This window comes from Corvus moneduloides, chromosome 10 (genome assembly GCF_009650955.1).
Source record: "Corvus moneduloides isolate bCorMon1 chromosome 10, bCorMon1.pri, whole genome shotgun sequence".
NCBI lineage: Eukaryota > Metazoa > Chordata > Aves > Passeriformes > Corvidae > Corvus > Corvus moneduloides.
The window spans coordinates 28,541,644-28,565,397 of NC_045485.1; the positions used below are offsets into that span (position 1 = coordinate 28,541,644).

General features: G+C 70.1%; 3 protein-coding genes across 8 annotated transcripts in view; 1 reads left to right on the forward strand and 2 right to left on the reverse strand.

Annotated features, from left to right (window-relative positions):
• Window positions 1–5,189, reverse strand: part of PLEC (plectin) — a 50,547-nt gene extending 45,358 nt beyond the window's left edge. For 3 of the 5 annotated variants that reach the window (XM_032119074.1, XM_032119071.1, XM_032119070.1), the window contains exons 1-2: window positions 4,998–5,189; window positions 3,016–3,211 (exon numbers count right to left, since the gene is read on the reverse strand). In XM_032119074.1, the coding sequence (XP_031974965.1) occupies window positions 3,016–3,175 (160 nt within the window). In that variant the 5' untranslated portion in view covers window positions 3,176–3,211; window positions 4,998–5,189. Of the gene's footprint in view, window positions 1–1,546; window positions 1,650–3,015; window positions 3,212–4,997 lie in introns of those variants that run through there. The other 2 variants (XM_032119083.1, XM_032119080.1) reach the window with 1 other exon arrangement.
• A 2,921-nt stretch (window positions 5,190–8,110) lies between these two features.
• Window positions 8,111–14,452, reverse strand: PARP10 (poly(ADP-ribose) polymerase family member 10). Its single transcript, XM_032119127.1, is given in 11 exon segments — window positions 8,111–8,723; window positions 9,256–9,433; window positions 9,503–9,636; window positions 9,708–10,688; window positions 10,817–10,943; window positions 11,043–11,255; window positions 11,622–12,193; window positions 12,287–12,508; window positions 12,799–13,044; window positions 14,239–14,308; window positions 14,310–14,452. Coding segments are annotated over 11 exon segments (3,207 nt in total). The 5' UTR covers window positions 14,418–14,452; the 3' UTR covers window positions 8,111–8,367.
• A 1,830-nt stretch (window positions 14,453–16,282) lies between these two features.
• Window positions 16,283–22,026, forward strand: GRINA (glutamate ionotropic receptor NMDA type subunit associated protein 1). Of its 2 annotated transcripts, none has more exons than XM_032119147.1 (7): window positions 16,283–16,391; window positions 18,556–18,895; window positions 19,427–19,539; window positions 19,614–19,814; window positions 20,388–20,516; window positions 20,849–20,992; window positions 21,200–22,026. In XM_032119147.1, the coding sequence occupies exons 2-7, from the start codon at window positions 18,586–18,588 to the stop codon at window positions 21,347–21,349; spliced, it is 1,047 nt and encodes a 348-aa protein (XP_031975038.1). In that variant the 5' UTR covers window positions 16,283–16,391; window positions 18,556–18,585; the 3' UTR covers window positions 21,350–22,026. The 2 variants fall into 2 exon arrangements, with proteins under 2 accessions (XP_031975038.1, XP_031975039.1); XM_032119148.1 differs by lacking the exon at window positions 16,283–16,391 and adding an exon at window positions 17,759–17,846 and having other exon boundaries at window positions 21,200–22,025.
• Window positions 22,027–23,754: the final 1,728 nt, after the last annotated feature.

Genomic DNA, 23,754 nt, shown 5'->3' on the forward strand with positions numbered 1-23,754 from the left:
CCCCGGGTCCCACACCCACCAGCACCCAGCCAGGGACTGCGCAGTGACACCAAAGCCTCTGGCACTCAGTGAGAAGTGACTGCGTGGTGACACTGAACTCGGCCCGTGTCCAACAGCACCAAACCTGCCAGCACCAAGCAAGGTGGGATCGCATGGCGATACCAAACTTGCCAGCACCCGACAAGGTGGGGTGACACGGTGACACCAAACACCTGCCCCAGGACCTACAGCACTAAACCTGCCGGCACCCGGTGAGGTGGGACCACATGGTGACACTGAGCCTGCTGGCACCTGGTGAGGTGGGAGCAGAATGACACCAAACTCCCACGTCAGGACCTCAAAACCAAATCCACCAGCACCCTGTGAGGTGGCACAGCATGGTGACAAGGAACACCTGCCAGCACCCGGTGAGGTGGGACAGCATGGTGACAAGGAACAAGTGTCACCACCTGGGGAGGTGGCACAGCATGGTAACAATGAACACCTGCCAGCACCCAGCGAGGTGGGACAGCATGGTAACAATGAACACCTGCCAGCACCCGGTGAGGTGGCACAGCATGGTGACACTGAACCTCTGCCACTTGCCCAGCACCACCAGCCGAGCCACACCAACCCATCCCACGGTGCCCTGGCACCGCTGAGGGACAACAGCTGCCGAACCGTGTGCCACCCCTGCCAGTGGCACCCGGGCCGGGATGAGATCTGCCAGGCTTGGGTGTGCCGAGCTACTCCCAACAGCACCGAGTGCACCGGGGTCCCTCAGCCAGGGGATATCGGGACTGTGGCACAACTGGTGGCGGCACCAAGCAGGGGCTGCAGGCCGTGCCCACCACCCCAACGCTGGGGTCCCACTCTGGTGGGAGCTGCCAGATCCCATCAGGCGAAGGACCCCGCAGTGGGGGCAGCTGGGACCCCCAGCGTGGGGCCGGGGGGGCTGCCCCCGCAGGCAGCACCCGCTCCCATGTAAGGGCATGGCCGCGGCCGCTGCCGCGACACCGGGGCGCCCTCGGCCACGCGCAGGCACCGGGGGCACTGTGGAGAGCACCGGGGTCAGACCCCTGCCCAGCGCATACCCCGAGATGCCACCGATGCCACCAATGCTAGCCAGCAGTGCCACCACTGCCACAGCCGAGCACCGGAGCTCCGCTGGCCCCCGCCGCCGCACCCTCGCCGCCCGCGCCCCCCCGCGCCGCCCCCAGCCACCCGGCAGCACCTCCGTCCCCAGAGCATTCGGGGGGAGCCCCCCGCCCCACCACGCCGCCACCGATCTCACCGGGCGCTCCGGCGGGCGCGGGCACAGCCCCCCACCCGTCCTCGGTCACCGAGCCCCCGGCGAGGGCAGCAGCCCGGGGCGCTCCCCCTGGGGTCCGCGGTGCCGGGCCGTGTCCCCCGTCCCCCCCGCCGTGTCCCCCCCCCCGGGCCGTGCCGGCGGTGCCCGTCGTGCCCAATTATGGGAATGAGCGGCCGCGCTACCCCGCTGCCCCCCCCGCGGCCGGCGCCCCACTGCGCCCCCCGGCCGGCCCGCGGTGGGGCAGGGGTCCCGTACCCTTGTAGCGCTCCCGCACGTCCTCGTAGGCCTGGATGAAGTCCTGCTCCTCGGGCGCGGGAGGGGGGCCGGCGGTGGCCATGGCGGCGGAGGGCGGTGGTGGGGGGCGAGGGAGGGCGCCGGGGCCGGGGTCCGGGGTGCCCGGCGTGTCCGGCGTGTCCAGCGGCTCAGCGGCCCCGCACCCCGCGGCTGGGCAGGGGCACGGGACGGGACAGGGGACGGGACAGGGGACGGGGCGTGCCCCCGCCCAGCCCTTTAAAGGAACCGCCGGACACCGCCCCGACGCGCGCCGCGACTCGCGGAAGCGGCAGCCACGGACACGGCGCCCACGGACACGGCACCCAGGGGCCGGGCAGCCCTCGGGGCAGGGCACCCCATGGGGCATGGGGCGAGTGAAATCCTCTACGCCCCCCAAAGGGGTCACACGGTGCTGGGGATGTGGCACTGCCCGAACCCCGATACTGCTGGCCCCGTCCGTGGGGCACCCACGGGTGCCCAAAGGAGCGCAAAGGGGGCGAGGGGTGGGCGATAAGGGACAGGGGTCCCAGATGATAGGGGACAGTGTGGGGCTGGGGATGCAGGTGATGAGGGATGGGGGGGGGGGGGTGCCTGGGGCACCCCAGAGCCCGGGCAGAGACCCCCTGGCTCGCACCCTGACCTCCCCACCCTCGCTCGAGGGGCAGACCGGGCGCCCCCTCCTCTGGTGAACGCTCAGCCCCTCACAGAGACCCCCGCGTGCCCTCCAGCTGGGGGGGACAGGGACGTCACTCCGCCTGGGACTCCCCAGCAGCCCCAGGAGCACCGAGGGATTTTTAAAGCTCCGTCTCCCAGTGCCACCTGGGGAGCATTGAGAGGGCCCCACCGCGGCCCCCAACAACCCCCAACGGAGCCCAGTCCCAGCCGTGGGCGAGCTGGGGGGGGCGGGGGGGGGGGAAATGGGGGGGAATCGGCCCCATGGGCCGGGGCATCGTCATCCCCTAAAAATAGACACTAATGCCCCGAAACTCGAGCGGGGACAGCGACGGGGGGGCGGGGAGGGAGGGAGGGAGGCGGGGAAGGACAGGGAGGTGTAACGGAAATAGCCGGGGGGGAGGGTTCTGTGCCGGGGGGGGCTGAGTGCTCCGTGAGGGGAATACACTGGAAGCCGTATGGGGACGGCACGGCACGGCACGGCACGGCACGGCACGGCACGGCACGGCATCCCCCATGGCGGCTTCCCTGCCCCGGGAAGCGGCACAGCCCCCAGCGCGCTGCCACCCCTCGATCCCCCGGCCCGTGGGACCCCCACGGCATCGCCCCACGGGCCTCCAGACACCGTCCCTCCCGCTCCGACCCCTCCATCCCCCCGCGGGTCACGTCCGAGATCCCCGGCTCATGCCGAGCCCACCAGTCACGGCCCGACTCCCCAGACACGTCCCGTGTCACATCCCGCCGACTCCCCGGACACGTTCCGGTCCCCCGGGCCGTACCTGCGATGCGGATGACCGCTCTCTCGGCTGGGTCCAGCACCGTCCCGTTGCCCGCGGCTGCCTTGGCTCGTTGGGAGCGCTGGTGTTTGCCCAGGTTCCAGGGCAGCGTGTCCCCGGCGCCAGGCGAGCCGCTGCTGCCACTCGAGCTCTCCTCCGCCATCGCCGCCGGCCCCCGGCTGCCCGCAGACCCCGGCTCCTGTAACAGAGGGTCGGCGTCAGGGACCCCCGGTACCGGGACCATCGCCTTCGTACGCTACGGACCCCCGGCCGGGGCACCAGGGACCCGCAGCATCGCCACCGCCCTCCTTTGGGCTTCAGGGACCTCCGGCACCGGGGCACCGGGGACCCGCAGCATCGCCACCGCCCTCCTTCGGGCTTCAGGGACCTCCGGCACCGGGGCACCGGGGACCCGCAGCATCGCCACCGCCCTCCTTCGGGCTTCAGGGACCCCCGGCACCGGGGCACCAGGGACCCGCAGCATCGCCACCGCCCTCCTTCTCGCTTCAGGGACCCCCGGCACCGGGGCACCAGGGACCCGCAGCATCGCCACCGCCCTCCTTCTCGCTTCAGGGATCCCCGGCACCGCTGACCCCGGCTCCTGCGGCAGAGAGACGGTCCCGGGCACCGGGACGGCAGCACCGGCAGGCGCCCGCATACGCAGACCCGGTTCAGCACTCAGCAGAACCACGGGGCGCCCGGAGGTGCCAGAACCCCTCGGGACAGCCCCGGGAAGCGGGGTCTGTGCCGAGCCGTGCAGAGTGGTGTTGCCAGGGACACGGTCCCCACGGGGCCACCGCGGCGAAGGGACGGGCAGGGAGCCTCGGTGATGGCCGGTCCGGCACCGGGAACTCGCCCGTGAGACCCCTGGCCAGTGCCGCCGCAGCCGGGGCGTGCACGGGCAGAACAACCAGACCGAAGCTATGGGGGACAACACCACACCGGCAGCGGGGCAGCGGCCAGGCCGGCTCCGTGTCTGCGAGCGGCTGCCGGGGTTCGGCTGGGGCGGGCGCCCCGCGGGGTCGGTGCCGGTTGCAGCCCCTCAGTGCCAGGAGCGCTCCCAGGGGAGCGGGACGGAGGGTGCCGGTAGCGGCGGGGATGACTCTGTGATCCCGGTACCTCCGCGATCCTGCCCTCTCCATCCCGGCACCTCCGCCATCCCGCCTCCATCATCCCGGCACCTCCGTGATCCCGCCCCCGCCATCCCGGCACCTCCGCCATCCCGGCACCTCCGCGATCCTGCCCCCAGCATCCCGACACCTCCGCGATCCCACCTCCGCCCCGGCGCCTCCGCAGCCCTGACAGCGGCTCGGGCCCGTTCCCCCAGGAGCCGGCAGCACCGGGCGTTTGCCGCGGCCGAGGCGCCATTTGCAGAAGCTCCGAACCCGGGAAAGCCACCGGCCCCGGCATCACCGGGCCCGGCACTCGGACCCACCGGCATCACCGACATCACAGCGCCCGGCCCCGTCGGCACCCTCGGACCCCGGTGTCACCGCCATCACCGGCGCCCCCAGACCCACCAGCATCACCGGCACCCCCGGCAGTGGAGTGGCAGGCGGGGGGTGGGCGTGGGGAAGAGGGGGGAGCGCGCGTGGGGGGCAAGTGAGGGGAGCAGGTGTGAGGGGGGAGTAGGTGGGGGGCGGGCGTGGGGGGCGCGGTGCCAAGCCTGAGTCACCGGCTCCATCGCCCACGTCCCCCGCGCAGCCTCTCCACCCCGGGCCTGACACGCCGCCTCCCCCCACCCGCAGGGGCATCCATAGGGACCCCCCCCGCCCCTAGACTCGGGTCCCAGCACCCAAAGACCCCTCGCACCCCCAGCAGAGCCCTCCGGCACAACCCCTCCACGCCGCAGCCCCCAGCCCCCACGGCTCCTGCAGCCCCCCCACCGCCCTGCGGCAGCCCCGCAGCATCCCCCGAGCCGCCCCTCCGCCACTCCCGGCTCCACGGCGGAGCGGGTGATGGGGGTCCCACGCGCGGGGACTCACCGAGCGCCACGATGTCCGCCGGGACGCGACGGGGGGGCATGACCGGGGGGGGAAACGGCACCGGCACCGGGAGGGCTCCGGAGGGAATGCGGCACCGAGGGGGAGCACCGGCACCGGTACCGCGGGGGCTCCGGGGGAAAATGGCCCCGGGGGCTCCGCCCGCACCAGCACCGGCACCGGCCCCGGCTTCGCGGCAGAGGCGGGGCGGGGGGCGGGCAGCGGGGGGCGCCTTATCTCACCGCCCCACCCTCCGCACCCTACGCACCCCCGGGCACCCGGCGCGGGATGGATTAACCCTGACCAGCGCAACCGGCACAGGGGTAACCCCGACCAGTGCTCCCAGTACAGTCAGCACCAGGGGCCAACCCCGACCAGCACTCCCAGTACACCCAGCATGGCACGGGTGACCAGTGCACCCAGTACATCCAGGACGGAGAGGATTAACTTTCCCCAGTACATCCACTATGGAGAGGGTTAACCCTGACCAATGTTCCCAGTACACCGAGCAGCCAGGGGTTAACTGACCAGTGCACCCAGTACATCCAGCACAGAGAGGGTAACTGTGACCAGTACACCAGACACGGAGAGGGTTAACTCTCACCACTGCAACCAGTGTGGAGAGGGTGAACCCCGCCCAGCGCTCCCGGCGAGGCTGGTTCCGCCCCGCGCTCCCGCAGGGAAGTCCCGCAGCCGCTCGGCTCTCCCCGCCCCGGCTGGGCGCTCAGCCGTGGGCACAGCACCGGCACAGCGTGGCCACATCACCGGCACACCGCTGGCACATAAGCGGCACACGGCTCGGGCAGCAGCACGGGTGACGGTGGCACGGGTGACGGTGGCCACGGGTGACGGTGGCCACGGGTGACGGTGGCACGGGTGACGGTGCACGGGCCGCCGCCGGCTGCCGCAGTCAGAGCCCAGGGGAGCGCGGTGGCGGAGGGATGAGATGGGAGCCCCAGCTCGGCCCTCGCACGGCTCCGGCGAGGCTCCAGCGTGGTGCTCATACCCTGCTGGCCACCGGTCTCTCTTCTGGCTGGGGACCAGAGCGCGGCTCCAGCCACCAGCACTGCAGGAGGGCGTCTGGTCTGGCAGCTCGGGAGCTTGGGAGCCAGGGATCCCCAGTGCAGCTGGGGAGATGGGGCTGGGGACTGGAGTCAGTGCCGGGAACCGGAGCTGGTGCCTGGGACCAGTGCTGGGCACCGGAGCCGGTGCCTTGATCCAGGGCCGGTGCTGGGAACCAGAGCTGCTGCCAGGACTCAGAGCTGGTGCTGGGAACCAGAGCTGCTGCCAGGACTCAGAGCTGGTGCCGAGAACCGGAGCTGGTAACAGGAGCTGGAGCCAGTGGGAACCGGAGCTGGTAACAGGAGCTGGAGCCAGTGGGAACCGGAGCTAGAGCCGGTGGGAACCAGAGCTGGTGCCGGGAACCAGAGCCGGTACCGGCAAAGGGATCTGGAGCCGAGAACAGGCGTGTGTGCAGCCCCTCGGTGCGTGTGCACAGCCGGGTGTGGACACAGGTGGACACGCGTGTGCCCGGCCCTGGCTGGCTGCAGGCAAACCCCGGAGCGGGCACCGCTGTGTGCACGGCACAGAACACCCGTGTGCCCACACGCACTGGGGGGGTCTCGGGGGCTTCAAAGACACCCGGTTCCCCCGCCACATCCAGTTCCTGGCGTGGCATCGCACGGCACAGCCCCCCCGACCCCCAGCCCCACCGTGTGCCTCATCGGGGCCATCGCACGCCAAACCGACCCCGGCAACCCCAGCACAACCTCACCCCCCCCGCGGAGCGCAAAGACAACCGAGGACCGAGGACCGGGGTGACATGAGGACCCCCCGGGACCCGACACCGGGGCAGTGCAATGTGGCACCGGCAGCGCCGAGGTCGGGGCCCTTTCCCGGCTCGACAGGACCCTCGGTCCCCACCGTAGCACCTGCCAAGGCTCAAACCCCCCACCCGATCTCGCTGCGGCCGTACCGGGGCTGCCGCTCGCTCCGTCCGTCCGGCTCTGGTGCTGGCGCAGCCGCTCTTGCCGCGGTCATGTGCCGGTGCCGGCACGGGCGCAGGGAGCGAATCCCCCGGCCAGAGCCGGACAAAGGGCCCTTTTCAGTGGCGCTGGGCCCCGCGGGCCCCTCGGCGTCAGGGGACAAAGGTCCGGCACGCTTGGCACCGGCAGCGCCGGGCACTCCCTGGCCGGGGCACCCGCGGGGCGCGGGGCACCGGACTTTGCAGAAGGGGTGGGTGAGCGGCCAGAACCTCTCCTGCAGCCCCGTCCCTCTCGGCTCTCGCCTCCCTCCGCCGGCGCTCCCCGGGGAGCGGGGCTGACGCCACGTGCGCGGGGCTGGCACGGCTGGCACGATGCCCCCCGGGATCCCAGCGCTGGCACACGTCAGCGGGGCTGGCACACGCCGGCGCGGTGCCACGGCCAGCCCTGCCCTGGAACCGCCCGTGCCCGCGGGGCCGGCGCTGGAGCCGCTGGTGTCACACTCGTGCCCGCTCCGTGTGGGCTCCACAAAGGGGTGCGGGTGTCGCCGAGACCCCCGGCCCTGCGCTCGCCCACCTGTGACCCGGGGCATCTCAGTGGGCAAAGCGGGCGTGGAGGGGAGGCTGTGCACCCCTCCGTCCCCCCGCTGCTGCCTGCTGGAGGGCTTCGCCCGGTGGGCACCGGCGCTGCCAGCACTGCCGAGAGCGGGGGCTCTGCCCACACCCGCAGGGTGGGCACCCGGGTCCCCCCAGCACAGCTCGGGGGGCCACTGGGACACAGGAACAGGAAAGGAGCAGGATGCAGGCAGGGAGGAGGCAGGGAGCAGGTGGGGAGCAGGGAGCAGGCAGGATGCAGGAAACAGGATGCAGGGAGAAGGGAGAGGTGCAGGAGTGGCCAGGTCCAGCCCTGGGGTGGCCCAGAGCCACCACCCAGAACAGCCACCTCACAGGGGGAACACAGCCAGGCTCTGCTGGACCCCAGCTCCCAGCTCTCCCAGTTGGGACTGGGACCCCATCCACCCCAATCCCAGTGATCCCAGTTGGGACATAGATATTGCCTCCTATTCCAGTGCTCCCAGTTGGGACTGGGACCCCCTCCCCACAGTCCCACCTCAATCCCAGCCATGCAAAAGGCTCTAATTTGTTCCCAATTTTATTTGCAGTTTTATTACAAATTTCACTGGTGTCACACTGGTGACCCCAAGTCCTCCTGTCCACCTCCTGCCCTGGCACAAGGGTGCCCAGGCACGTCCCCAAGTGAGGATCCCCCCACTCCAAGCTCCTGGGCAGGGCAGGAACCTCCCTGCACACCAAGTCCCCATGGCAGGGCCCCCTTGAGCCCCTGGACACCGTAACCCCTGCAGTGGCACCAGTGCCAGGAGGCTCTGGGGGCTAAGGGGGGGTCCTTGAACCAGAGCGGCTGCCGGGGGGGTCAGGGGGGGCCCCATGGCGGCGGCGGCGGCAGCGGCAGGTGATGAGGTACTGGGGGTAGGCCTGGGTGTCGTTGAAGACGACGAAGATGTCAGGCTGCCGGGGGTCATCCACGACGCTGTGGTAGCGCTGGTGGGCCCCGGACCCCTCCCGCAGCGGGGGTGCCCGCAGCCCCGGCTGCCCAGCCGTGAACTCCCCGGTCAGCACCTTGGCCACGAAGATGAACTTGGTGCCCTTGGCGCTGGGCGGCGAGTACCGGTCCCGTGCTGAGATGGCCGCGCGCGCCGCAAAGTACACGCCGAGGCCATAGAGCGTGGCTGCGGGGCCAGGCGTCAGCCGGGGCACGGGGGGTGTGCCAGCGGCACCGGGCCCACATCGGCACCCCATTCCACACCAACGGCACCACGCCCACCTTGGCACCCCCTTCCCATGCACCCACGGTCATCCTATTCCTGCACAAATGGTGCCCACCCTGGCACCCCGTTCCCACACCGATGGCACCTCCTTCCCATGCACCCATGATACCCTATTCCTGTGCAAATGGCACCGTGCCCACCTCAGCACCCCGTTCCCACACCGATAGCACTGTGCCCACATTGGCACCCCATTCCCATGCCAATGGCACCCAGCGCCCTGTCCCCATGCTGTCAGCACCAGGCCCACATGGGCACCGTGTTCCCATGCCGATGCCACCACGCCTGCCTTGGTGCCCCATTCCCATACCGATGGCACCGTTCCCCCGCTGGCACACCGTTCCCATGCTGGTGACACCATGCCTCCCTCAGCACCCTGTTCCCACACCAAGGGCACCATGCCCACGAGGTCACTCCACACCTGCCCGGCGCTCACCGTTCTTCCCGCAGAAGCTGCGGTTGAAGCCGTGCAGGCAGATCTCGCGGCTGGAGGCCTTGGTGGTGCCATGGAAGAGGATGCGCTCCACGACAGTGCCAGCAGCACAGGCGCGCTTCACACTGCCCTTCTTCAGCTGGTACTGCTTGTACAGCACTGGATGGATCAGCTTCTGCACCTGCTGGGCAGCGCTGTGTCACTGCTCTGCCACAGGGACACCCTGGGGGTCCCACATCCCCGGACCCACCTGCACGATGCTGATCTGGCTGTGCAGCTCCTCCAGTGTCCCGTAGAAATGGCGCACGGCGTCAGCGAACTCCTCCGAGTCCTCAGCCAGGGCCAGCAGCCGCACCTCCTCCTCCAGCCCAGCCACCTCCGGCTCTGCTGGAAAAAGCCCCGGTGAACGTGGGCACAGCGAGGGCCAGGGCTGGCCCCATAGCAGCCACACGCACCAAGCAGGCAGGAGGTGCTCTCGAGCGGGGGCTGGCTGCGGCAGATGGGCACGGCGAGGGCACTGCCAATGTTGAACTCCTCCATGCGCTCCAAATCCACGGTGAAGGGCCGCCCATCCAGCACCAGATCCAGCTTGCGCTCCCGACGCAACCAGGCCTGCTCCAGCTGCGCCGCTGCCTCGGGGGCGTAGGGGACAGCGGTGCCAGAGGGGTCCCAGCACACCCAACGCGCAGCGGCAGCGGTGGCAGCGGTGGCAGCGGTGGCAGCAGTGGCAGCGGTGGCAGCAGTGGCAGCGGTGACAGCGGTGGCAGTGGTGACAGCGGTGGCACCATGCCCCGGTGGTAGCGGGCGCTGGAGCATCGACACGAGGTCTTGGGCGGCAGGGGCCGTGTACTTGGCGAAGCCGCGCAGTGTGGCGGTGTCACCGCACAGGCTGAGGTGCACGGCGTGCCGGCGCCGCAGCAGGGCCAGTGTGCAGTGGCCGGCGGCCGGCAGCGCCCGCAGCCGCTCGCTCACCACCTCCTGTGCCCGCAGCTGTCCCACCAGCACCCAGTCCAGCTCCTGCCGCACCGCCGACACATCCTGCTCAAAGGAGCAGAACACCGTCACCTGCGCCACATCTGCCGCCAGCAGCGCCTCCTCCAGCGAGGCCTCCAGTGCGGCCAGGAGCCCGGCATCCTCCTCAGCCTGCTCCTGCTCCCGGCAGTAGGAGCGCAGGGACAGAGCGGTGGCACGCGCCAGCTCCATCTCCTCGCACCGCGTGCTCTCCATGGAGTACTGGATGGCCAGGGCCATCTGCACCTCCTCCTCCACCCTGGTGTCCGACAGCAGCTCCCTGGCACCCTCCCCACCGGCCACACTGGGGAACTCTGCGTCGGGGTCCCACTCGGTGCCGGGGACAGTGTCAGGCCACAGGCTGGGGTTCTCACAGTCGTCGTCTCCGCTGGGGTGCAGCGCTGCCAGCACCTCCTTGATCTCCTCTGCGGGAGCAGCGGGGTGTCAACCATGAGGCCCCACCATGTCCTGGGGGAGGACCAGCACCCATGGCCCCCTCATCCCACCGCAGCACCTGGAGAGTGGGCACCAAAGTGGCCCCCTCGCCCCTCACCTACGTTGGAGTGAAAGGCATTGTCACCATCATCACCATTGTCAGCGGTGGCATTGCTGTCCTCAGGCAGGTCCTGGTGCCAGGAGTCGCAGTGGCTGCTCAGGGGCAGCAGCTCCTCCAGCTCCGGCTGTGGGGATCGAGGGGTGGCATCACCAACGCTGCTCCGGCACAGCAGCGACCAGCACAATGGCACCTGCTTGCCAGACCCCTCCCCACGAGACCGCACCTGGGGATCTGGAGGGCTCCAGGGTTTACCGTCCAGCTGGATGATGCACTGGAAGCGGCTCTCCACCTGCCGGAGGAGGCTCTGCCCAGCTGGGTCCCGCAGGAAGCGGGCAATGCCAGGGAAGTGCAGGGTTGTGGGGTGTGAGGTCACCGAGTCCAGCAGGCTCTGCAGGAAATCCACCACTGCCTGGCACCGGCCTGGCTCCCCACTCACCTGTCAGGAGACGGTCAAGGGGATCAGCCCCTGGGCACCAGCGCCTGTCCGGCTCCCCACTCACCTGCAGGCAGTACGGGCAGCACCACGGGCCCGGCAGCCTCTGGCACTGGGATGTGCCATGAGCACAGGGAGGTGGGAGCACAGCACAGAGCCCTGCCCACACCCCTGCCCACACCCCTGCCCACACCTCATATCCCTGCCCACACCTCATATCCCTTCCCACAGCTCATACCCCTTCCCACAGCTCATATCCCTTCCCACACCTCATACCCCTGCCCAAACCTCATACCCCTTCCCACACCTCATACCCCTTCCCACACCTCATACCCCTTCCCACAGCTCATACCCCTTCCCACAGCTCACCCGGAACCCAGAGATGTCCCCCCCCTCCAGTGGCAGCAGGGACACTTCAGGGATGCTGTCGAGCACGTCCTGGTAGTGCTGCTGCAGGTACCGCACAGCTCCCGGCTCTGCTGGCACCAGCGCCTCATCCTGCGCCAGCACCGCCGACACCGCCTCCGGGACCACCACCGACACAGGCCCCGGGCACTGGGCCTGGCTGGGCACGGCATTGAACCCCTCTGTGTCCTTGTTCCCGCCAGGGACGGCGGGTGACGGCTGCTCCGGCACCGGGTGTGATGTTGGTGCTGCCGGCGCTGGGACTGCGGCAGCTCTGTCCGGTGTGGGGTTCGTGTCTGCTACAGGGGCATCTGTGTCCGAGCATGGGTCTGTGTCCGGAGGGCACTCCATGTCCAGCAAGGGGTCCATGACCAGCAGGGGCTCCGTGTCAGGAGGAGGGGCCCTGTCCAGAGGGGGGACTGTGTCCAGGGGCAGGTCCGTGCTCTCCTCCGGCGGCTCCAGGAAGGGGTAGTGGGGGATGAGCTCCAGCACCACGTCCTGCAGCCGGTGTGGCCTCTGCAGCACCCGCTCTGCGGCTGTGGGGGGACAAACAGACGGGCAGCCAGTGGCCCAGAGCGGCTCCCCACGGTCCCCTGGCACCAGTGGCGGTCCCGCTGGCGGCCGCTCACCTGCTGGCTCCTGGAAGGTGACAACGGCCCCGCGCCCAGCTGGCAGCAGCCGCACGTCCCTCACGCAGCCGCCGCCGCTGCGCCGGTTCTCAAAGTAGAGCTCGAGCAGGTCCCGGCTCAGCGCCGGCGCCGCCGCCGCCCGCACCAGCACCGAGGGGCTCCGCGGCACCCGCAGCAGCGCCAGCCCCTGCTGCCGCGCCCGCTGCTCCGCTGACGCCAGCTCTGCGGCACGGCGGTGGGATGGGGACACCGGGAACCCCACGGCGGTGCCACCACCCCCACGCCAGCGTCTCGGGGCTGGGCACCCAGCAGAACCCGCACCCCGAAATGCCACCCTGGTGCTCCCAGATCCCCCAGCCCCCCAATACTCCCACCCCTGGCACCATTGTCCCTGTCACCCAACCCTGTCACCCCAGCCCCTGCACTCCCACCCCATCACCCCCTACCCCCCGGCATCCCCATCCCACCGCCCCTCTACACCCTGCTGTCCCCTCCGTGGCCCCCAGTCCCACCTGGGGGGGCGAGGGGGTCCTGCAGGCGCAGCAGGCCCCAGCCGGGCGCAGGGCCCTGGCACTGGGTGACAGTGCCGGGGGGGACCCCCAGTAGGGTCTCCAGGGGTAAGTCCAGGTGCTCGGGGGTGGTCCGGGGATCGAGGCCATGCAGCAGCAGGTGGGTGGGGTCCCAGGGGGGGGCCGGGCGCACCTCCAGCTCGGCCCCCCCCAACCTGTGGCTGCCGTGGGCCAACACATTCTGTGCATCTGTAAGCGGAAAACTGGGGTCACTGGGGGTGACCCAGCACCCCCTTCCCCCCTGTGACCCCCGGGGACCCAGCACTGCTCACCAGTGCTCCCAGTGGGATTGGGCCACCCACAGCCCCCCTCAGTGCTCCCAGTGGGACTGGGACCCCCCAAAACCCCCCCAGTGCTCCCAGTTCGGACTGGGACCCCCCAAAACCCGCCCAGTGCTCCCAGTGGGACTGGGACTGGGACCCCCCACAGCCCCCTTAGTGCTCCCAGTTCGGACTGGGACCCCCCAAAACCCGCCCAGTGCTCCCAGTGGGACTGGGACTGGGACCCCCTACAGCCCCCTCAGTGTTCCCACTTCGGACTGGGACCCCCCACAGCCCCCTCAGTGTTCCCACTTCGGACTGGGACCCCCCACAGACCCCCTCAGTGCTCCCAGTTGGGACTGGGACTGGGACCCCCCACAGCCCCCCTCAGTGCTCCCAGTTGGGACTGGGATCCCCCACAGATCCCCTCAGTGCTCCCACTTCGGACTGGGACCCCCCACAGCCCCCTCAGTGTTCCCACTTCGGACTGGGACCCCCCACAGACCCCCTCAGTGCTCCCAGTGGGACTGGGATCCCCCACAGACCCCCTCAGTGCTCCCAGTTGGGACTGGGACCCCCTACAGCCCCCCTCAGTGCTCCCAGTGGGACTGGGACCCCCCACAGACCCCCTCAGTGCTCCCAGTGGGACTGGGATCCCCCACAGACCCCCTCAGTGCTCCCAGTTGGGACTGGGACTGGGACCCCCTACAGCCCCCCTCAGTGCTCCCAGTTGGGACTGGGACCCCCCAAAACCCCCCCAGTGCTCCCAGTGGGACTGGGACCCCCCCACAGCCCCCTCAGTGCTCCCAGTGGGACTGGGACCCCCCACAGCCCCCCTCAGTGCTCCCAGTTGGGACTGGGACCCCCCACAGCCCCCTCAGTGCTCCCAGTGGGACTGGGACCCCCCACAGCCCCCCTCAGTGCTCTCAGTGGGACTGGGACCGTCACATACCTGATCCCAGTGATCCCAGTGGGGCTGAGACCCCCAAATCCCATCCCAGTGCCCCCAGCTGGGACCGGGATGGTCGCACACCCCATCGCGGTGCTCCTAGTTGGGACTGTGACCCCCCCACACCGCATCCCAGGGCTCCCATTGGAACTGGGACCCCCGGCCCGCGCTTACCCTGGGGGTCCTCGAAGGTGAGGAAGAGGAGGGGGCCAAGGCGCTGGCAGCTCTGCACAGGGCCCCCCCCCCGAACGCCGCCGGCTCTCGAAGTACAGGACCAGCAGCTCCTCCGGGGCGTCGGGGGGGACCCCCTGCACCTCCAGCACCCCTCCTGCCATCCTGGGGCACCCACACATTTGGAGGGTGGGATCTCCCTCGGCTCCTTTACACCCCCTCCCCCCCCGCGGACCGAGGACCCCCCCGTGCAACCACGGGTGACCCCAACTCCCCTCCCCAAACCCCACGTCCGTGTCCCCCCCTCGCATCTCCCTTACCAAGGGCCCCCGCCCTGCGTCCCCGGGGCGGGACCCCCCTGCAGCCCCGGGGCGGGACCCCCCCGACCGGCCCGGACCTCTGCAGCCCCGTGGGGACCCCGCAGGCCCCCCCGCGGGGCAGGGCCCCCCCACGCACCGGGCGCTGCGCGGCTCCGCCCCGGCCGCGAAACGAAACCGAAACGGGGCGAAAACGGGAAGGGGAAGGGCGGGGGGCGGGGCCAGGGTGGGGACACGGGAGCGGCCCCACGCGGGACGTGGGGACCCGCGGCCATCCCTCCGAGAGTGACCACGGGGACCGGCCTCACGCGGGACACCGGACCGGCCCCACCGGTGACAGGGGGACAAGCGACTGTCCCTCGTGCGTGAGCGGCCCCACGAGTGACCGGGGGACACGGAACTGACCCCGGACGTGACGAAGGGACATGGAAAAAGCCCCACGGGTGACGGGGGGACACGGGAATGACACAGGGACACGGGAAAAAGCCCCACGGGTGACGGGGGGACACGAGAGGGACACAGGGACACGGGACCGGCCCCACGGGTGACGGGGGACACGGGAATGATACGGGACCGGCCCCACGGGTGACAGGGGGACAAGCGACTATCCCTCGTGCGTGAGCGGCACCACGAGTGACCGGGGGACACGGAACTGACCCCGGACGTGACAGGAGCTAACCCCACATGTGAGGAGGGCCACGGAAAAAGCCCCACGGGTGACAGGGGGACACGGGAATGACACGAGACCAGCCCCACGGGTGACAGGGGGACAAGCGACTGTCCCTCGTGCGTGAGCGGCACCACGAGTGACCAGGGGACACGGAACTGACCCCGGACGTGACAGGAACTGACCCCAGATGTGACGAGGGCCACGGAAAAAGCCCCACGGGTGACAGGGGGACACGGGAATGATCGGCCCCACGAGTGACCGGGGGACACGGAACTGACCCCGGACGTGACGAGGGGACATGGAAAAAGCCCCACGGGTGACAGGGGGACACGGGAATGACACAGGGACACGGGAAAAAAGCCCCACGGGTGACGGGGGGACACGAGAGGGACACAGGAACACGCGACCGGCCCCATGGGTGACGGGGGACACGGGAATGACACGGGACCGGCCCCACGGGTGACAGGGGGACAAGCGACTGTCCCTCGTGCGTGAGCGGCACCACGAGTGACCAGGGGACACGGAACTGACCCCGGACGTGACAGGAGCTGACCCCACATGTGAGGAGGGCCACGGAAAAAGCCCCACGGGTGACAGGGGGACAGGAGAATGACACAGGGACACGGGACCGGCCCCACCGGTGACAGGGGGACAGGAGAATGACACAGGGACACGGGACTGGCCCCACCGGTGACAGGGGGACACGGGAATGACACAGGGACACGGGACCGGCCCCACGGGTGACGGGGGGACACGGGAATGCCACAGGGACACGGGACCGGCCCCACGGGTGACGGGGGGACACGGGAATGCCACAGGGACACGGGACCGGCCCCACGGGTGACGGGGGGACACGGGAATGCCACAGGGACACGGGACCGGCCCCACGGGTGACGGGGTCACGTGACCGTCCCTTTCGCGTTACCGGGGACACGTGACCGGCCTCACGCGTGACACGGCGGGGGCGGGGCCGGGGCTGCCCGCGCCCGGTCCGCGCTGCCGCCACCAGGGGGCGCTCTCATCACCACACGCCCCGCCCCCAAGGGAGGCCCCGCCCCTCCGGCTCAGCGGGCCGGGCACAGCCGAGGCCCCGCCCCCTCCAGGCCCCGCCCCCTCCAGGCCCCGCCCCCGGCGCGCAGCGAGCGGACCCGCGGAGCTCGGCCCGGCCGGTGAGCGGGGGCTCGGGGGGCTCGGGGGGCTCGGGGCTCCGGCGGGGGCTCGGGTCGGGCGGCGAGCGGGAGGCGCGGGGGCCCCGGGGCTTCCCCCGAGCGAGGTTCCCTCCGCCGCTTCCGGCTGCCGCATTCCGCAGCGCCCGGGTTCGGTGCGAGGAGGGGCTGATGGGGGGGTAGCGGGGCGGGGGCAGCGGGGCCGAGCGGGACCCCGCGGCCACGGGCACAGCGGGAGGCCCCCGGCAGTTCCCCCAGCGGCAGCGCTCGGGGATTAGGCTCGCTGCTGCCGTAAATAGGCCGCGGTGGGGCTTTACCGAGCGTCAGGGCAAAGCGGCTTACGGGGCTCCGAGAGAACCGGTGGGGGGGCGGGCGGCGGCACCCCCGCAACCCGTGATGCGGGAGCACCTGCAGCCCCGCAACGCCGCCCGCCGGGCTGTGGGCATCCCTGCGCCCCCCGCACGCCGTGCTGCGGGCACCCCCGCACCCCGTGATGCGAGTCCTCCTGCACACCGTGCCCCCCCGCATCCCCGCAGTCCGTGATGCAGACACCCCCTGCACCCCCCGCACCCCGTGCTGCGAGCCTCCTGCGCCCCCCCAACACGTGCTGCGGACCCCCCTGAGCCCCCCAAACCTCGTGCCCCCATAGTGCCCGCACCCCATGCCCCCGCGTTCGGGGTGCCCTCCGTACCCCCCATGTGGGGTGCACCGCATGCCCCCTGACCCCGTTCAGGGTGTCTCCCATGCCGCACACACGCCGTGCCCTCCGTACCCCCGGGGAAACCGCCCAGGCTCTCTCTGCCCCCCTAAATGCGCCCCCCGCCCGGTGTCGGTGCCGCCCCCGCGGTGCCGCAGGGCCGAGCCCCCCCGTCCCGCCGCCCGCCCGGGGCGCGGGGCCGTCACGCGGCGGCTGCGGTTGCGCCACCGGCCGGCGCTGCCCGTTGGCCGGGCCGGGGCCGCTGCGGCATCGGAACAGCGGCGGCACCGCACCGGTACCGCGCGGGCACCGCCACCGGCGCCTGCCAGGCCGCGGCACCGCACCGGCAGCGCTTCGGCACCGGTACCTGCCAGGCCGCGGCACCGCACCGGCACCGCTTCGGCACCGGTACCTGCCAGGCCGCGGCACCGTACCGGCACCGCTTCGGCACAGGCAGCGACACCGCACCGGTACCGCCGCCTCAGTGGTACCGTACGGGCACCGGTGCCGGGTGCGCGATCCTCGCTTAGGGCGCAGCCGCCGCTTTCGCACCGCCCGGTTTTGTAACCGGGCCCTGGGAGCGGGGGCGGCCCCGGGGCTGCGGCGGAGCCCGCTCGGCTCGATGAGGTGGGGCCGGGGCCGGGGCCGGGGCCGGGGACCGGGGCCGGGGACTGGGGCCGGGCCTGGCAGGACCCCGCTGTTCCCGGTGACGGCCCGACGGGGCAGTGAGGCACCGCCGGAGCTCCCCCGCACCGCTGCCGGTAATCACGGCGAGAACCGGTCCCGCACAGCGATCCCCCAAGCCCGCACACCGCCCCTCGCCATGGCCGAGCCCCCCAACCCGCACCAGGCCCCGCACGTCGCCCCCTGCCCTGGGGGGTGTTGCCATGGCAACGGCCTCGCCGCCGCCATCTTGTGCGGGCCTGGGGGCGGGGGGAGCAGGACGGGACCCCCCGGTGGCGGGGGCAGCGGGACGGGACCCCCCGGTGGCGGGGGGAGCGGGACCGGACCCCCCGGTGGCGGGGGCAGCGGGACGGGACCCCCCGGTGGCGGGGGCAGCGGGACGGGACCCCCCGGTGGCGGGGGGAGCGGGACGGGACCCCCCGGTGGCGGGGGGAGCAGGACGGGACCCTCTGGTGGCGGGGGCAGCGGGACGGGACCCCCCGGTGGCGGGGACCCCCAGGGCTGCCCGAGGGCGGGGTTGAGGGGGTGGGAGCTGATGGCCGTGGAGGGGTGACAGCCACGGAGGGGTGATGGCCGCGGCGGTGCTGTGGGAGGGTGAGGGCCGTGTGGGGCTGCCGAGGATGGGGTGATGGCTGGGGGGGTTGGAGACGCAGCCATGAGGGGCTGGTGGCTGTAGTGGGTGATGACAGAGGGGGACGATGGCTGTGGGGGTGATGAGGAGGTGGGTGACAGCCCCGGGGGATGATGCCACCAGCTCTAACCCCCTGTCCCCCCCCCCCCCCACAGCACCAAGGCGGCCGCAGCCTGCGGGACACCATGTCCCACGAGAAGAGTTTCCTGGTGACGAGCGATGGCTTCGCGGGGCAGCAGCAGCCGGCGGCCCCCCCAGCCTACCCTCAGCCCCCCTACCCCGTGGCCCCGTACCCCCAGCCGCAGTTCGCCCCCGCGCCCTACCCGCAGCCGGGCTTCACGCAGGGGCCGGGGCCGTACCCGCCACCGGGGCCGTACCCCCCTGCCGGGCCGTACCCCCCCGGGCCGTACCCCCCGCCCGGGCCCTACCCACAGGGCCCCTACGCGCAGCCGCCCTATGCCCAGCCCCAGCCCATGGTCCCTGGTGACCAGGACTGTAAGTAGTGGGGACAGGGGGGTTGGGGGGTGCACTCCAGGCTGGGGGGGTTCCAAATGGGGTGTGTGACTCCTCTGGCTCCCAGCTGGGGGCTCCCAGTGGGTGTGTGATCCCCCCCCGGCTGCTGTGAGTCTGGGGGCTTCGGGTGTGCGGGGCAGCCCCTGGCATTGGGCACTGAGGGCAGCCGGGGGGGCTGCCTTGGAGGGAGGGCCCCGTTTTGGCAGCGCTGTCCCTGTTTCAGCCCGGCTGTGCAGACGGTGGGGGCAGCTCACACAGCTCAGGGGGCCCAAGTGGGGCAGCGGGGACCCCCCTGTGGGTCCTGGCTCGTGCCCCACACATCCTGGGGGGCAACTGGGGGACTCTGCCCACCTGGGATGGCGCTGGCCATGACCCTGGGAGGAGGGGGGACACTGCCCAGAGCTGTGTCAGCTGTGACACCTGGCTTTGGGAGGCACAGAGCTCCACTCCCCATGGCTCCTGGGACCCCCCTGGACCCCAGCCTCCCTGAGCAGTGTCCCCCCCTCCCCACAGCCCCCCTGCACAGCACCTACCACGAGGATGGGCCCCCCTCCTACTATGACAACCAGGACTTCCCGTCGGCGCACTGGGACGACAAGAGCATCCGGCAGGCCTTCATCCGCAAGGTGGGACGCGGGGGGCTCCGGGCGGGGCGCAGGGCGTCGGGGGGGCCCCCTGTGACCCGCCCCCCTGTCCGCAGGTGTTCCTGGTGCTCACGCTGCAGCTGACCGTCACCTTCGCCTTCGTGACCGTCTTCACCTTCGTCAAAGGCGTGCGGGGCTTCGTGCAGCGCAACGTGTGGACGTACTACGTGTCCTACGCCGTGTTCTTCATCTCCCTCATCGTCCTCAGCTGCTGCGGCGACTTCCGCCGCAAGCACCCCTGGAACCTCGTGTCCCTGGTGGGCTGGGGGGCACAGCAGCGGGTTTTCGGGTGGCCAGGATGCTGGGCCAGGGACACGGTGTGGGGGGGTGTAAGGGTGCTGGGCTGGGGGCACAGGGAAGGTTTGGGGGTGCCATGCTGGGGGCACACGGTGTGGTGGGTTTGGGGTGCTGAGCCGGGGAGCACACAGCGGGTTTGGAGGTGCCAGGCTGAGGGGGAAGACTGGGAGTGCTGCACCAGGGGGGTGTCGGGGCAGGTTTGGGGGTGCTGAGCTGGGTGGGGTGCCAGTCTCGGGGCAGGTTTGGGGGTGCTGAGCTGGGTGGGGTGCCAGTCTGGGGGCAGGTTTGGGGGTGCTGAGCTGGGTGGGGTGCCAGTCTCGGGGCAGGTTTGGGGGTGCTGAGCTGGGTGGGGTGCCAGTCTGGGGGCAGGTTTGGGGGTGCTGAGCTGGGTGGGGTGCCAGTCTCGGGGCAGGTTTGGGGGTGCTGAGCTGGGTGGGGTGCCAGTCTCGGAGCAGGTTTGGGGGTGCTGAGCTAAGGGCACATGGCATGTTTCGGGGTGCCAGGCCTGATGGGTTCCCCCCTTGCCTTCCCAGTCCATCCTGACTGTCAGCCTGTCCTACATGGTGGGGATGATCGCCAGCTTCTATGACACCGAGGCTGTCATCATGGCCGTCGGCATCACCGTCGTCGTCTGCTTCACCGTCGTCATCTTCTCCCTGCAGGTCAGCGCCAGGGCTGCCCCCGCTCCGGGCAGGGCTGCTCCAGACCAGGGGTGTGACCCCCCACTGACTCCCTGCCGGGTTCCTGGGAGTGTGTGACCTGGGAATGGGGTGTGTGATCTCCCCTCAGCTCCCTGCTGGGCCTGGGGACCCCAGATGGGGTGTACAACCCTCCCCCAGCTCCCTGCTGGCCTGGGGGGCTCCCAACCAGTGTAGGACCTGTTCCCTTCCCCACCCCAGCTCCCTGCTGGGTCTGTGGGCCTCTGAACGGAGGGATGACCCCTCCCCCTGCAGTCCCTGCTGGGTCTGATCCCCCCCAATCCCCCTCTCCACAGACCAAGTACGACTTCACCTCGTGCCGGGGCGTCCTCATCATCTGCCTCGTCGTGCTCATCCTCTTCTCCATCCTGTGCATCTTCATCCGGAACCGCATCGTGGACATCGTCTACGCCTCGCTGGGGGCCCTGCTCTTCACCTGCGTGAGTCGGGGGGGCCGGGATCCCCGATTCCTGCTGGGGGGGGCGCAGTGCCGGCACCGCCGGCTGCTCCAGCTCGGTGGGGACAGCAGGATGTGGGCTGGGCTGGGGGGTGCAGGGTGTGCTCGGGGTTCCTGGCTGGTTTGGGGTTGGGGGGGGCTGTGGGAGCTGCTGCTGCCTTGGGCCCCCCCACATGGCGCTGTCCCGCAGTTCCTGGCAGTGGACACGCAGCTGATCCTGGGGAACAAGCAGCTGGCGCTGAGCCCCGAGGAGTACATCTTCGCCGCGCTCAACCTCTACACCGACATCATCAACATCTTCCTCTACATCCTCGCCATCATCGGCAGGGCCAAGGAGTAGCCCCCCCCCCGCCGCTCCCCGCGGCCCCCCGGTCGGGATCCCCTCCCCGTAGCCGGTTTTGTTGCCGTTCTCATCGCGTTCCCCGGCGGTTCCCCGTGGCCCCGGTTCCTGCCCCGTGGGGGCTCGCTGGGACGGGGCTGCCACGGCCCCCCCCAGCCCCCTGCCCCTCCCTGCTGTGAATACGGTTTCCTCCCCTCCCCTTGCGTTGAACGCGGACTGGAAGCACTTTGGAACCCCCTCCGTCCTGTCCCGTCCCCACCCCTCCCCATCACCTCCGTCACCCCTCTGGCCGCGCAGGCAGGGGCAGTGCCGGCAGCACTCCAGACCCCCCGAGCCACTGTCCCTGCCCGTCCCCACCCCCAGACACCCCCCGAGCCACCGTTCCCACACGGACGTACCGCCAGAACCCCTCGGACCACTGTCCCTGTCAGTCCCCAGACCCCCTGAGCCTGTGGCACCCTCAGACCCTCTTGCTCTGAGCCACTGTCCTCACATGGAGGCACCCCCAGACCCCCCCAAGCCACCAGCCCTGCCCATTCCCGGACATCTCCAGCCACCTGCCTGTCCCCACCCCCTGACCCCCGTGGCACCTCCAGACCCCCCTGTCCCCTCCCCGCGTGGCCAAGGCCCCATCCTGGTCCTGCTGTTAATAAATTGTCTTGTTCATCTCCCACGGCTCCAGCTCCATCGCAGTGTCCTGCTGTCCTCATCTCCCAGTGTCCCCACCACGTTCCAGCTGGGGGTCAAGTGACAATGGGGGCTGAGGGAGCTGAGGACAGCCTGGGGACAAGAAGGCTCAGGGGGGACCCCAGCAGGACCAGAGGAGGCAGCCAGGTGAGGTCGGGTCCTGCTCCCAGAGAACAAGTGACAGGGGAAGAGGAAACAGCCTCGGGGGAGATTTAGGGGAGGGTCAGGTTGGATATTGGAAAAATTCCTTCCTGGAAAGGGCTGTCCAGCGCTGGCACAGCTGCCCAGGGCAGGGCTGGAGTCCCCATCCTTGAGGGGATTTAACAGCTGTGTGTATGTGGCGCTTGGGGACACGGTCTGGGGTGGCCTTGGCACTGCCATGGGCAGTGCTGGACCTGGTGGGCTCAGAGGTTTTTCCATCCAACCCAACAATTCCACAATTCCTTGATGCCCAGTCCATCCTTGGCAGCTGCCAGCCCTGGCCAATATTTCCATCTCCATTTTCTCCCTCGAGAGACATTCCCTGCTCTTCTTGGCTGCTCCCAGGGCTCCTGTGTTAGAGAGTTTTGAGTGGCTTTTAAGGGTTTTAAGGTGGCACCGGCAAAGGCATCAAGCAAAAGTGGTTTAAAATAAAAGCAAAAGCACAACAGAGTTCTTTGGCAAAGCTCACTCTGCTACTCAATGGATAAAGCACACAGAGAGAAAAAAATCTAATATTGGTCAATGTAAACCTAAAATCACCCCAGCCTGACTTACCCACAACTCTAAAGAATTTAAGGATCCCAGAGGAACATTCCCGCTGCATTCGCTGCAGCGCATCCGCGCTCCCACCCAGAGCCCTGAAGAGTTTGCAGCGGGCAGGGGCCGGCGGTGCGGGCGCAGGGGAGGCACCGCGGCTGTGCAGGCGCACGGGCAGGTTTGCACTGAGAAATCCCGCAGAGCTCAGGGAAGGGTCGCTGCCTCTGCTCTCCCCGAGGGCCGAAGGGCCGAGCCCCGAGCAGCGGGGCAGCAGCCCAGGCTCCGGCGCTGCTTCTCCGAGCACAGCGGACGTGGGGCCCCGCTGCCGGGGGGATGCTGGGCACAGCCCGCCGAGGCGCGGGACAGCTCCAAAGGTCTCAGGACGGCGTCCACAGGTCACAAGAGAGTGGACTTTGGCCACCGTCATTTTCCATCCCAGCTGCAATTTGGGTCAGGGACTTTCTTTGAAAGTTCGATAACGAAAATGTTGTTCCGCTTGGGTTGTTCTCCAGGCAAGAAAAATGAGTTCCCAAGGCTGTTTGTTGAAGCAGGAGCTCGTTAGCCAGCAGCAGTTCCTGGGAGCAGACCGTGTTCCTGCTAACCTCGAGAGGAGCTCCTTGTTGAGGTCTGACAGCATTTCTGAGATCACAGAGCGGTGTGGGCGTGCAGCACCCGAGCTCCATCTCCTACCTGTCTGTCTGCAGGGCTTCACCTCCAGCCTTTCCTCTCCCGGGGCTCCCCAGGTCCCTCTCTGTGCCCTCTGTTCCTGATTTGCAGAGCAGCTGCTGGCTCCGGGCCGCCTCCGACGGCCGCTCCTGCGGAACAGAGCTGCCCTGGCAGCTTCTCCTTTCTCCTGCCCTCAGGATTCCACCCTGCTGCCTTGTTTGTTTATTTCTGTAAATCCCTCCCCAGCACCTGTCGTGTTGCTGCTGTCCCCGTCCCACCCCTGAGGCCACGTGTGTGTCACACGAAGTGATCCC

Coding starts and splice junctions, on each gene's coding strand:
- GRINA (XM_032119147.1), top strand. CDS start 18,586: ATGTCCCACGAGAAGAGTTTCCTGGTGACGAGCGATGGCTTCGCGGGG. Junction 19,540..19,613: donor GGCAGGCCTTCATCCGCAAG/GTGGGACGCGGG, acceptor CCCTGTCCGCAG/GTGTTCCTGGTGCTCACGCT. Junction 20,993..21,199: donor GGGCCCTGCTCTTCACCTGC/GTGAGTCGGGGG, acceptor GCTGTCCCGCAG/TTCCTGGCAGTGGACACGCA.